Below are 14,889 nucleotides of genomic sequence, written 5' to 3' on the forward strand. Positions count from 1 at the left end.
TTATGTTCAAGTCGTGTGTGTGTGTGTGTGTGTGTGTACTTTTGGGGGGGGCTGTTTTATTCTATCAGGTATGTAGGTAAATGTGCTGAAATCTTACTGTACGTTTGGATTTGTCTTTTGTGGCTGTGTTTAGTTTTTGTTTTATGTATTTTGAAGCTTTTATTATGTGCGTATACTTTTAAGTTTTATCTTGTGAATTTAATGCTTAGAACATTGAAATGTCCTAGTTGCTTTTGTGTTAAAGTCTGTTTTGTTGATTAGAATAGACTCACTCACTTTCTTTGGTTACACCCATTCTTTTTATTTTCAACTTTCTTTTTCTTTACAGTTTAGGAGTATCATTTTTAAGCACCATGAAGTTGAGTTTTTAAATCCAGTTTGGTTGTCTTTGTTTTTTTAACATATAGTCTGTTGTGTAATTGCTGCTAAATTTAGTTTATATTTACCATTATACTATTTGATTTTTGTACTGCCTTTTCTGTTCTAGATTATTTTGTATTACTTCAGTTATCCCCTTTATTAGGTTGGTAGATCTATGCTGTTTTTACTATTCTTTTAGTAGTAAATTAATAAATATTTGTACTTCTTCCCAGTTAGTTCAAGGACCTTAGAATAGTTGAACTCCCATGTACCTGCCTCTGGACTAGATTTTCTTTCATATAACACAGGCATTAATTTTAATACTTTATACAGTCAATTTCCATTTTGATTTACCCATGTATATATCTTTCCATTTTTTATTCCTTAATTTAGGATCATTTTCTTCTGTCTGAGGAACACATTAACATTTCCTATACTTTATATATGCCAGGTAACAAAATCTGTTTTTGTATGTCTGAAAATGTTTCATTTTGAGGGATTTTTTTTACCGTATGTAAATTTTAGGCCACTTATTCCCTCCTTTAAATTTTTTCTTGTTTTTTTTTTTTTTTAATGGGTGATTTCAAGTAAACAGGGAGTAGATGCAATAAGTTAAACCGTCAGGAATCCTGTACCCAGTTTTGACAGCTAATCTTAAAGCCAGTCTTGTTTCAGATATACTTTCCCTTAAGGTGCCTCCCACTTTCTCATCATTTTTTTTAAGACTTTATTTATTAAAGAGGAGAGAGAGAGAGAGAGAAAGAGCACGAGCAGGGGGAGGGGCCGAGGGAAAGGAAAAAGCAGGCTCTATATGGGGCTCGATCCCAGGACCCTGGGATCATGACCTGAACTGAAGGCAGATGCCTAACCAGCTGAGCCTCACAGGTGCCCCACCCTTTCTCCTCATTTTGATGCATCTCTCATGCATTATATCATTTCATCCCTTAGTATTTCAGCATGTTATCTCTGAAAAATAAGGACCTTTTTAAAAACAATACATTATCCTGCCTTTGTAGCAAATAATTCTGTAATTTCATCAGTTCAAAATTTCCCTGTTATCTCAAAATGATTTTTTAGCATAATGTGTATGAATTTATTTTATCTTTTTGTTTCCAAAAAAGACTTGTATTTTTTTTTTTTAGAGCAGTTTTAGGTTCACACAAAGTGAGTGGAGAGTACAAAGTTTGCATATGCCCTGCCCCACATCCTCCCGCCTCCCATACCATCAACGTCCCACCCCGTTGCAGTACACTTGTTACAATTGCTGGACATCATCACCTAAAGTCCATAATCTAAGATTCACTCTTTTTCACTTTTTTAAAGATTTTTAAAATTTATTTGAGAGGTAGCCTGAGTGGGAGGAGGGGCAGAGGGAGAGGGACAAGCAGACTCTCTGCTGACTCTGGGATCATGAGCAATGAATGAGAGTTCCCGTTCCACATCCTTGCTGGCACCTAGGGTTGTATTTTGGATTTGGACATTCTATCTAATAAGAGCGTAGTATGATCGCCTAGCTGTATTTTTTAGTTCCCTGATGACATGTGGAGCATCTTTTCATGTGCGTGTTTGCATTTTTGTATCATTTTTGGTGAGGTGTCTGTTAAAGTCTTCTGCCCATCTTTAAAATCAGGTTGTTTAATTGGTTGTTAACTGTTAAGTTTTAGTTCTTCGTATATATTTTTTTAAAGATTTTATTTAAGAGAGAGAGGGGGGAGGGAGAGAGTGCTTGCGCACAAGCAGGGGAGAGGGGTAGAGGGGGAGGGAGAAGCAGACTCCTCTCTGAGCAGGGAGCTGGACCTGGGGCTCAATCCCAGAACCCAGAGATCATGACCTGAGCCGAAGGCAGATACTTAACTGACTGAGCCACCCAGGCACCCCAGTTCTTCGTTTATTTTGGATAATAGTTCCTTATCAGATGTGTCTTTTGCAAATATTTTCACTCAGTCTAGCTTGTTTTTGATTTGCTTAAAAAAATTAATTTTTGAAGTGGAATGCAGATAAGGCTCATACATTGCAAGTGACTAATAAGTTTCTTGATTCTTTTTTTTTTTTTTTTCTTTTCCAGTATCTATGCCTCTATTTCTTGTTGCATTAACTGGGACTTTGAATACCATGTTGAGTAGAGTGGTGATGGTGGTGTGTGTGTGTGTGTGGGGGTGGTGGGTATCCTTGCTTTTTGTTCCTGATCTTAGTGGGAAAGCATTCACCATTAAGTATGATGCACATATTTTCCTTGATGCACTTCATCAGGTCTAAGTAGTTCCCTTTTATTCCTAATTTGCTGAGACTTTCATCATGAATGAATTTTGTCGCATGCTTTTTTACTATTGACTTAAAAGATTGTGTGGTTTTTCTTCTTTTGTCTGTTGTATAAATTACGTTAATTTTCAAATGTTGACTTAGCCTCTTGTTTCTCCGTATAATGCTGAATTTCATTTGCTAGTATTTTGTGGAGGATTTCTACATCTGTGTTCCTGAGGGATATTAGTCTATAGTTTTCTTGTACTTTGTTTTCTTGCTTTGGTTATCGGGGTAGTATTGTCCTCATGAAATGAGTTGTGAATTGTTCCCACTTGTATTTCAAGAGATTGAATGAGTTCTGGTAGCTTGACTCTTTCAAGAAATTGGTTTGTTTCATCAAAGTTGTCACATTCAACAAAGTTGTGTGGAGGGTCCCTTATCCTTTTACTGTTCATGAAGTCTGTAGTCGTTCCCTTCTGTTGTTCCTAATGTTAATTTATGTCTTGCTGTTTTTTCTTGGTCAGTCTACCTACAGGTTCATCAGTTTTACTGATATTTTAAAATATTTTTCTCTTGTTCTGTGTTTATTTTGTTGATTTCTGCTTTTATATTAATTCCTTATTTATGTTTCATTTGCTCCTTGAGTTTCTGAAGGTTAAAACAAATTATAGATTCGTGATCTTTCAGAAATATAAGCCTTTCGTACTATAAATTTCCCTAGGCATTGCTTTAGCCGAATCTCTCAAATTTTGACATACTGTACCTTCACTTTCATTTAGTTGGAAGTACTTTCTTTCTAATTTCTATTCAGGACTTCCTTTTTTGACCCATGAATTATTTAGAAGTATTTTGCTTAACCTGGAGATTTTCGTGATACCTTCTGTTACTGATTTTTAGTGTAATTCCAATATTGTCAGGGAATATATTTACCTGATTTCAATTATTTTAAATTTCCAAGGTTTTTCTGTTACCCAGTTTATGTTCTGTCTTGGTGAGTGTTCTATGTGTACTTAAAAAGTTTCATTTTCAGGGTGCCTGGGTGGCTGAGTTGGTTAAGCATCTGACTCTTGATCTCAGCTCAGGTCTTGATTTCAGCGTCATGAGTTCAAGCCCTGCCTTGGGCTCCATGCTGGGTGTGGAGCTACTTTAAAAAAAAGTTACATTTTCATCTACAGGTTCTTCTCTGCTTTTTCCTCCTTAGCAACTTGTTTGTTGAGGACTTTGTGTGTGTGTGTGTGGGGGGGGTTGTATTCTTTTGATGACATTTAATATGTTTCTTTATCATCTTCATTTTTTGGGAGCATTTGTTGTTATACCTCGAGCAGGCGGTGGTCCTTAAATTTTAGTGTGCATCAGAATTACCTGCGAGGCTTGTTAAACCATAGATTGCTGGGCCCCATCCCTGGGGTTTCTGATTTGATTGGGATGGGGACTAAGAATTTGCATTTCTACCAGGTTCGCTTAGTGATGGTGAATGCTGCTCATCTGGGGACAGTACTTTGAGAAGTACAGCTCTAGGACAGTTTTGCAACCTTGTCATTACCGACACTTGGAATTAGATAGTTCTTTGTTGTCGGGACTATCCTGTGTGTTGTAGGAGGTACAGCAGCATGTCTGGTCTCTACCTACCAGATGACAGTGGTTGTGACAGCAGAAATGTCTTCAGACTTTGCCAGATGCTTCCCAGGGTGGATGGAGGCACCAACCCCCATTGGATACCACTGCTCTTGGGTGCCTGGGGTACATCCATTTCTTTAAATATTTCTCTTTTAGGATAGTTAGATTCTCCTTGGAGACACTATATTATAGTCTTCCTGCCCGATGATGAAGGCCCTCTGCCAGCGTTCTGTTCGATAGATGAGAGTGAAGGGGGAAAAGGCTCAGCACCTTGTATGTCTGTGTTTACTTAATTTTCCTCATTTTAGTATTAAACTCTTGCTTTCATTGTGCCTTGTGTGCTCTTTAGTCCAGAGACTCTTTGTTTCCTTTCCAGAGAAGAAAAGATCCTCTAGTCATTTGTCGGGTTTGAGGAGGGGCAATTGTTTGCTTAGTGTGAAGTGAGGCTGTGTCTGCTTCTGAGACCTGTAAGTAGTCCTCCTTGTTCTAGTCCTTAGGCATCTCTCAACTCATGACCCCCTGCCCTCAGCTTTATAGTACTGAGTCTTCTGGGAATTCTGTAGATTCTGGGAATTGAATTAACTATTAGCTTTCTGCATTGCTAGTGTAGGATTTAGTTCTCTTGGGTCTGCTAAATTTATTGATCGGGTGTCCATCCGATGTCCAGCTTTAAAATTTTAAATTTTGTTCCATTTGAGACTAAAAGGTCTCAGTTTGTTCTATCATCTCTCTTTGCTAATCCGATCTCTGAAAGAGATTTGTTATCTGGAATATATAAAGAATTTTTGAGGGGTGCCTGGCTCGCTCAGTCAGAAGAGCATGTGACTCTTCATCTTGGGGTTGTGAGTTTGAGCCCCACATTGGGTGTAAGAGATTAAATAAAACTTAAAAAATTTTTGTAACTCAATAATAAAAAGACAAACCAATATAAGGGCAAAGAATCTGAATAAATAGTTCTCCAAAGAAGATATGTAAATAAGCACGTGAACAGATATTCAATGTCATTAGCTATCAGGGAAATGCAAATCAAAACCACTAGGATGGCTGTAATTAAAAAGTTGGATAATAAATATTGGTGAGGATGTGGAGAGATTGGAACCCTTATATACTGCTGATGGGAATGTACAATGGTACAGGTACTTAGGATAACACTTCTGTGGTTCCTCAAATGGTTAAGTGAAGGGGTACATATGACCCAGTAATTCTGCATCTAGATATATACCAAAGAGAAATGAAAACCTGTGTCCACACTGCAACTTGTGTATGAATGTTTATAGCAGCATTATTTATGAGTCCAAAGGTGGAAACAACCCAGATGTCCGTCAGTTGTTGAATGGCCAAACAAAATGTTGTATATCCATGCAATGGAATAGTATTTGGCCATAAAAAGTAAGAAAGTACGGATACATGCTACAACATGGGTGAACCTTGAAAACATTATGGTAAGTAAAAGAAGCCAGTTACAAAGACCGCATATTAAATAGCTGCATTTTTGTGAAATGTCAAGCATAGGTAAATCTGTAGAGATAGAAAGTAGATTAGTGGGTTCTTAAGGGTTGCAGTGATGGGGGAATAGGAAGGTAATAGCTAAAGGGTGTTATTAGTTTCTTTTAGAGAAGATGAAAATGTTCTAAAATTGTGGTGTCAATTGCACATACCTGTGTATATAGTGAAAACCATTGAACTGTATGCCTTAAGTGGGCAAATTGTATGGTATGTTAGACCTCCATAAAGCATTAAAAAATCCTTTACTATTTTAGTGGGAATGTAACAGGATATAAGAGTAGATGTGTTTCTTTAGTCTGGCATTTTACTTTCAAATCTTAAAATATGCTAAAATGCCATATAATCATGGGTTAGATAAATCAGTTATTTCGGAATGACATATGAGGGGTATTAAAGATTCTGAAAATGTTTTCTTTATGGTTAGGAAACACATTTAGATTTAAATTAATCTCATTTTACATATGAAATAGATTATAGTTTATCTGGGTGGATTGGTCCTTGAAGTCAGACTTACATGTGAATCTTAACCTGGGAGTTTATTAGCATGTCACTGAGAGGGACAGATTGAACCTGTCTTTGTTTCTGTATCTGAAATAGGATTAAAACCTCAGGGTTATTGAGGATTAAAAGGGCTGGGTATCTACAGTTTATTGACCACCACCAATGTGCTTGGTGCTTGCATTTTACATACATCTCATTCAGTCCTTAGAAAACCATGTGTTCTGGGCACCTGCGTGGCTCAGTCAGTTCAGCATCTGCCTTTGCCTCAGGTCATGATCTCAGGGTTGTGGAATCAAGTCCCGAGTTGGGCTCCCTGCTCAGCAGGGAGTCTGCTTCTCCCTCTGCCTCTCCTCTGATCGTGCTTGCTCGCTCTCTCAAATAAATAAATAAAATATTTTAAAAAAAGAAAGAAGAAAAAAAGAAAACCATGTATTCTGCTCATTACATTGTTACTATTTCTGTAGCTACCAAAGGGAGAAATGACATGTCAGTAATAGAATAGTTCAATTATTGATTGGCCTCTCTCTATAGGATATTATCAAATGGTGTTTTACAAAGAGTTTATAGTTATCTGGAAATTGTTATCTTAGATAAAAAGGTGATATGTTTTCAGATAAGGAAGGAGAGCTCAGATGGAAAAGCTCCAGAATATTTACTGCAGCATAATTTTGCATTACCTTTATGATTAAAAAACAACGGTTGCTTACGCTGAGTGTTGTAACTTGATTATGGAAAATTTTCATTCATATGCAAAGGTAGAGTGTGATGAACTTTCACGCACTTCTCATTTTCAACAGTGATTGACATATAGCCTGTCTTATTTTATTTATATCCCTCTACACTTCGCTTTCCTGCCTTCTGCAAGATTTTATAAAATCTCAGATATTATTTAATGTGTCTTCCTACTTACTATGACAACCAGACATACCCCCTTCTATTTCCAAAACATTCCCTTGGTGATAGCGCCTTCATCTGTTGATACCCATTTGTGTAGAGCATTGGGGGAGAGTGGTTTAAGGTGTGATTCTTTTCTGAATTTGGAGTAATTCTCTGAGGTAGTCTGTTAACGTAGATTCTTTGGTCGACTCTGAAATTTCCTGATTTGGAGGGTGGAGCAAAGCCTAAGCCTACAGATGATTGTGATAAAGATGATAAAACACTGATCTGACATAGAATAAATAAGGCTTTTTGTTTGTTTGTTTATAGTATGAAGATCTTTTCTGTTTTTGCATGTTATTCTTGTCCCTGGAAAGTCTTTCTTCAGGTTTTCTTGGCTACTTCCTAATCTTTCTTTAGTTTTCATTGGAAAGCTTTCTTTAGTTGCCCTCGTGCTTCCTGCCTAGTACTTCTTGTTAATGAATGTTGAATGAAAAAGGTGGGGAGGAAAGTAAGTGTAATAGGCCGAGAATAGGAGCTTGGCTGCATATGTATTATCTAGAATGGAGCAGGGCTGGAGATGGAAAGCTGAGGCATAGATTATTGTAAACTTGGTAACAGCTGTTTGTGGCTTTTAGCACCATTGATACAAAAAGAACAAGGATATTGGGAAGAAGTGAGTTGTCAGGCCTTAGCAGAAAGTTGAATATAGGACATGTGTACTTATAATAAAATCTTAGTGTTGGAGATGAGTGAAATGTGAATACTCATTTCCCACCATGTTTAAGATGCTGAAAAAGAAAAGATGTATCTTTATATTGTTTGAATTGTTGCAATATCTGTAGTAGGGGCCTTTTTGAAGTACTAGTAGAAACCAGGTGGTGTTATGCAACACCTGTAATAATTATTTTATTGTTATCTTCTTTAGTTCAAGGAAGAAATCTCTAAACGTTTCAAATCACATACTGACCAACTTGTGTTGATATTTGCTGGAAAAATTTTAAAAGATCAAGATACTTTGAGTCAGCATGGAATTCATGATGGACTTACTGTTCACCTTGTCATCAAAACACAAAACAGGTATGGTTTTAGAAGACCTAGAGCTTTAAACTGTGAATAAATGCTTATGTAGTTAACTGTTGAATAATTCAGGTGTTAGGGGCACTAATCCCCATGTAGTCAAAAATCTGAGTATACCTTTTGACTCCCCCAAAACTTAACTACTCTAGCCTACTGTTGATTGCTGGTAATGTAAAGAGTTGGTTAACACATATTTTGTATGTGTATTAGATACTGTTTTCATGCTATAAGCTAGAGAAAAATGTTACTAAGAAAATCATAAGGAAAGTACATTTATAGTACTGTTCCGTCTTTATTGAAAAAAATCCAAGTATAATTGGACCTTTGTAGTTCAAACCTGTGTTGTTCAAGAGTCAACTGTATTTCTTTTAAAAAAAATAACCAGTCTTGGGGCGCTTGGGTGGCTCAGTTGGTTAAGTGTCTGCCTTCTGCTCAGGTCATGATCTCGTGGTTGTGGGATTGAGCACCCCACCCCCACCCCCGTGGGACTTCCTTGCTCAATGGGGAGTCTGCTTCTCCCTCTCCCTTTGCCCCTTCCCCTGTATGTGCTTGGATGCGCGCTCATGCGCGCTCTCTTTCTAGCTCTCTCAAATAAATAAAATCTCTAAAAAAAAATAAATAACCAGTCTTGGTTTTACATGGCTTTCTCTGCCATTAATATTTACATGTATTAAAATTCATTTATTTGTTGTTGATAAGTTAAAAAACAAACAAATGTGATTCAGTAATGGTGACGCTTACACATTTGATATTTTAGGGAGTTCATCAGGATTAAGTCATATTTCTAAATTAAGTCATAATTCTAAGTTATTTGAATTATAGAATAAGCAAATTAATATGTTTTTAGCTGTGCTTTTTGTTTTAGGGAGATTTTTGGACAAGATCAAGGGTATCTCATCTCCTTGGCAAACCACAAATGAGTAGCCATATTTCATTATCAATTTTTTAAAAGATTTTATTTATTTGAGAGAGAGAGCACAAGTGGTGTGGGGCAGAGGTAGAGGAAGAAGCAGGTTCCCCACTGAACAGGGAGCCAGATGCAGGGCTCGATCCCAGAACCCTGGGATCATGACCTGAGCCGAAGGCAGATGCTTAACTGACTGAGCCACCCAGGTGCCCCTCATTATCAATTTTTAAGAGACATCTTTATATTGTGTATCACTAATAAAAAATACTGCCACACTGTTTTCTTTTCACTTGTAATTTTTATTTTATATTTAGTAGAAGACCTCCTTTAGACTTCTTTTTTGGATGTAGTATTTTATCATAGAACTTTTTGTATGTATGCATACATACAAAGAAAATATACATGAAATAAATTGGTTAACGTCTTCCTAACAGTACTTGACATTGAGTGATTCTTTTTTTTTTTTTTAAAGATTTTATTTATTTATTCGACAGAGATAGAGACAGCCAGCGAGAGAGGGAACACAAGCAGGGGGAGTGGGAGACAAAGAAGCAGGCTCATAGAGGAAGAGCCTGACGTGGGGCTCGATCCTGTAACGCCGGGATCACGCCCTGAGCCGAAGGCAGACGCTTAACCGCTGTGCCACGCAGGCGCCCCGATTGAGTGATTCTTTTGAACTACGTTTTGACTTCATCATAAGTATTCGTGTTTTTGCATATGTGATGAAGCTCTACTGTTGAGTTTTTGGTGCGGCATCTTGTAGAAGATTGCTACAGTGTTTTCTCCAGGAGTTTCTTCCAAGGCACTGACACCCATTCTGCAAAGTTTTATGCTGGTTTTCCCCCAGTGGCAAATAGTTGCTTCCCTGATACAAAATTCATTTCTTCTGTTCTGTTTCTATGCTTTTCTGTATACACAGTAACTTTATAGTACCAATTAATGGTGAAATCTTCCTGAAGACATTTAAAAAATATATTTTATTTATTTATTAGAGAGAGAGAAGGGAGAACATGAGTGGGGCAGGGGAAGAGGCGCAGAGGGAGAGGCAGAAGCAGACTCCCCGCTGAGCAGGGAGCCCGATGAAGGACTTGATCCCAGGACCCTGGGATCATGACCTGAGCCGAAGGCAGATGCTTAACTGACTGAATCACCCAGGCACCCCTCCTGAAGATATTTTATGTGCTCTTAAACACAGCGTGTCTGGTATAATCACTTACTTGAAGTCTTACAGAATACATATGCATAGGCATGACAGTTGATGCCTGGTTGTCACCAATTGTAAGACACATCTTGATTTCAGAAATGTTATAATGAAAAAAATACACATCTTAGAATCACAGAAAGAAGCAGTGAGTGAGACTCAGAACTCTTTTTTTTTTTTTTTTTAAGATTATTTATTTATTTATTTGACAGAGATAGAGACAGCCAGTGAGAGAGGGAACACAAGCAGGGGGAGTGGGAGAGGAAGAAGCAGGCTCATAGAGGAGGAGCCTGACGTGGGGCTCGAACCCGGAACGCCGGGATCACGCCCTGAGCCGAAGGCAGACGCTTTAACCGCTGTGCCACCCAGGCGCCCCGAGACTCAGAACTCTTAACTGGTATCAGATGGAAGGGGTTTCCAATAAAGTGTCTCTATTTTTTTTTAACTAAAGATAATATTAAGTAATTAAAACAATACAAGTTATTACTGGTATTGATTTCTTAGCCTGCTTTTGGTGACTTTTTTAATTTTTTACTTTTAACAATTTCAAAAGGCTGAGTAGAACTTCCCCCCTCAATCCTCAAGAACGTAGAAGGGGGTAAATAAAAAATTGCTTAAATAGTCAGGCTTTGTGGGTGTGACTAGTCATTGTTTTCTCTTCTGTGGGGTGACCTGTCTCTCCATTGTCTTACATTATCATTGTGATTGAAAGTAATGAAATATTTATGGAGGGGGGCAGTTGAAGTATAGCTTAACTTGTATGGGGGTTTGCTATGCTTCTTCATATTTATGTTCTTAATGCTTAGTTATCTCCGGGTATTTACCTTATGACAATTTGAGTTGGTCTGAAAACTTACACTTTGATTTCTGAGAATTCTGGAATTTCAGAGGTTCTTTTAAAAATAATTAGTTCTCTGTTTACACCATGATATGGTTATTTTTCCTAGGCCTCAGGATCATTCAGCTCAGCAAACGAGTACCAGTGGAAGCAACGTTACCACATCATCGGCTCCTAGTACTAACTCCACATCGGGTTCTGCCACCAGCAACCCTTTTGGTTTAGGTAAGTGTCTTTAGTTATTTTACAGGGATAGGAAAAAAAACCTCCTTTTCACCCAGGGTGGTTTTGGATAAAATGATAGATTTAAACATTAAATCACTTCCACAACAACAACAATTACTTCTGTAACTGACTTCTTTAATTGTAGGTATTAATGAAGTAGTTGGGAATATAGATGTGCTTGGTCAGCTTACATTTACATTTAATAAGTGATAAATTCGCGGCACTTATTTTGTTTTTAAATAATGAGAGAGATGTAGCATGTGTGTATCTGATCTGACTTACCACATCATTGAATCTGAGGAAGATTAGGAAATTGTTGTTCATAAGCTAAGCTAACCCCCTGAATGTAATTTTCTGATTCGTAAAATGAAGGACTCAGACTTCATTAGTGTCTTGAACACATAGCGGAGGGCTGGGGCCTAGGAGCAAGTCCATTGGCTTAGGAGCTCCTGCATCAGCCCAAACCACTTTTCTTCTATCAGTTTTATGCTGAGGTTCTGTGGAAGGCTTTGTTGGGGTAAGAGTATTCTGAAACTAACGGACACTGAACTAGGTGTAGATAAATGGTTCGGTGTGCTTCTTTCAGTTCTTAAGTGGTATAATAGTACTTTGAAAAGACATTTTAAAAAATATGTACAGTTTTCACATATCAAGGATCATACCTTTCCTTCCTTCCAGAAAAAGTTTTTTAGTAATTTAGTTCTACTGTGCCAACTATGTTGGAAACCTCTTAGGGCATGGCAGCGATTCACATTTTCTTTTCTTTCTTTCCTTCTTTTTTTTTTTTTAAACCTTCACATTTTTGCTGCTCTTGTTTTCTAGAATGATCCTAGTGTAAATGTGTCTCTTTTGGCAAGTTTTAGATGGCAGAATTACTGGCATGAACAATCCAGAGAGATTAGAATGAAGTGATTTAATGTTCAGAGTCATGGAAGGTATTGTCGAAGTAGATCTCTTCCCTCTTCCCTCATTTTATAGGCAAAGAAATTGAAGCCCAGACAAGCTTTTAGTTAATTTGTCTGAGGCCATACATCTCTCCATTTCCTTCATTTCCAGTCTCATTTCTATCCCCTCCTATCTCATTTGCTTTTCTTCATCATTTATTCCATTTACCCTATATAATTAGGTTTGCTTTTTGGTGCCTCTTCTCGCGAAGGCCTGTCCCATGTATAAAAGCTATGGAATCCCACCACCCCCCTTTCCTTTGCTTCTCTTCTTAGCTGTCTTTGGAAAGAGCATTTTCCTTTTTCTGTCTGTATTTCCCGTTCACTAAGTTTGCTGTGCTCTGTTTTTTCCCCCATCACTTCATTGAAAATTTATTCGGTAAGGTCACCATTGACCTCTTGGCTTGCTGAATTTAGTGGACACATTTTTGTTTTAATTCAGTCTCTCTCAATGCTTACTAGTCTGTCCTCGAAATTTTCTTCCTGTAACTCCTTTTATTGTTTTTCCCTGGTTAATTTTCTGACTATTTTTTTCTGTCTCATTTATGGGTTTCCTTTCTTCTGATTGGTATTGTTCCCCAGAGTAGTTCCTTGTCTTTCTTCTTGTCGTGACATTATCTTCCTCCTGTATCTTGGTGACTCTCAAACCTGTAGCTCAACCCATAGCACTTGTGAACTCCATGTCTTGTGTTCAACTCTCCTCTTTGATATTACTTGATGTTCTCTAAGTACTTTAGCCTGTGTGTGTGTCTCCTCAGAAAGCAAAGGAAAACAAGTGCAGAGACTCTAATCTTGCCCCTCAAACTGCTACCTCTTCCCCACTCAGTCTCTCCATACCTCTTCTGTTGTTACTTCCTTGATGCAGTTCCTCAACTTTTAAAAATCTGTAATGTTTACTGTGAGTCATTTCCACACTGTTATTAGAATAAGAACATCTGAAGTGACTGTTCTGCTTAAAATCTATCAAGACTTTATGGTTTAGCTTTTGTCTGCCTCTCCATTCTCATTTCTTAACACAGCTCAAGTTTTATTAGGTTATCTATCTTTTGGTAATAGATAACCAAACTCAGTAGCTTAACCACAAAGCCTAATTTCTTGCTCCAAAGCTTTCCTTCATTCTTCAGTGATGCCCCCATCTACATGGTCAGTCCTCAGAGATTCAGGCTTATGGAATCCTTCCAACTTGTAACTACACCACTTGGGACATGGGAGAAGATATAGCCAAGAGTCTCAAGCTGGACCTTCTGTATTTTGGCCAGAAGTGAAACATTTCTTGCAGTCCTTTGGTCATAACTAGTCACATGGGCCTGTCCAAATGCAAAAGAAATAAAAGATTGCATGTGGAATGTTTGGTGAGCACTGCTCTCTGCCCTTCCATTCAGACTGAACTTTTTGTGATTTCAGGAACACATCAATAGTCGTATTTATCTCTATGCTTTTTGTGTATAATGTTTGTTGTGTTTAGTATTACATCTTTCTTCCGAATCCTTCCCATTTCTTGCCAGCCTGTTCATTCTCTATACTCATTAAGTGTCATCTTATGGAAAGCAGCCATCCCACTTAGGTACTATCTATGACCATAGTATCTTGTGACTGTTTCTGTTAGAGTACTTATTCTGTATTTTCCATGTCGGTCTTTCCCACTAAATTGAGTTCTATATTTAGTACTTGTTTCTTGTCATGTTATTCTCTACGTGTGTAGCATAGTTCCCGGCCTATTAGAAAGTGCTCAGTAAATAAGGAAAACAAATGCAAAAATGCTTCTCTTGCCCTTTAAACTACTGCTTCTTCCCCACTAAATCTCTTTCCATACCTCTTCTCTATGCAGTTATTCCCTGTTGTTACTTCTTGAATGAATGCATTTGGTTATGTAATTTTTACAGTTAACATTTTATGATAATCACTCAGTCATCTTGGATCTGTTAGGTTTTTCCATGACTTAATTCCTCCCAGAAGACGTCTGTTTTCATTGTATGTCCTGGCCTTTTCTCTCCTTGATCGGCAGCAGCTCTGTTCTAACCAGAGTTTACAGGTGAATTCTACTTTCTGAACTTAAACTAGTCTTCTGGAGAGAGATTATTTAGAAGTATAGTCCAGTACATATTTTTTCTCTCTTCTTTGAGTGGGCGTATTCTAGGGTGTCTCAGTTCAGTTCTGACAGTACCTACCTGGAGCTGGTGTCCGATCCCATAGGTTTAAAAGTGTCCTTCAGTCCCCAAGACTGCCTCTCCTTCAGATACCAGTCTAGATACTGGACCATGTGTTTTGACCTGTGGGCTATAAATTGGGGGGGGGGTCCCCACAGGTCCCCTCCCTGTTTGATAATTTGCTAGAACGGCTCACAAAATTCAGGAAAACACTACTTACATTTACCAGTTTATTATAAAGGTTACACTTTTGAAATAAACAAATGGAAGAGAAGCATAGGGCAAGAAATGGGGGCGTGGGAGAGTGCAGAGTTCCCCTGCCCTGGAAGTGTTTGCTAACATGGAAGTTTTCTGGATCTCATTGCCCAAGAGTTTTTACAGAGCTCAGTCTCCAATATAGCTCTCTTTTCCTCCGCCTGGAGGTTGGTGGGTAGGGCTAGAAGTAC

General features: G+C 38.0%; 1 protein-coding gene across 3 annotated transcripts in view; it reads left to right on the forward strand.

Annotated features, from left to right (window-relative positions):
• Positions 1–14,889, forward strand: part of UBQLN1 (ubiquilin 1) — a 49,833-nt gene that overhangs the window by 17,834 nt on the left and 17,110 nt on the right. For all 3 annotated transcript variants that reach the window (XM_040620207.1, XM_040620206.1, XM_040620205.1), the window contains exons 2-3: positions 8,030–8,181; positions 11,237–11,352. In XM_040620207.1, the coding sequence (XP_040476141.1) occupies positions 8,030–8,181; positions 11,237–11,352 (268 nt within the window). The remainder of the gene's footprint in view (positions 1–8,029; positions 8,182–11,236; positions 11,353–14,889) is intronic.

The sequence above is a fragment of the Ursus maritimus genome, unplaced genomic scaffold (genome assembly GCF_017311325.1).
Source record: "Ursus maritimus isolate PB19 unplaced genomic scaffold, ASM1731132v1 scaffold_34, whole genome shotgun sequence".
NCBI lineage: Eukaryota > Metazoa > Chordata > Mammalia > Carnivora > Ursidae > Ursus > Ursus maritimus.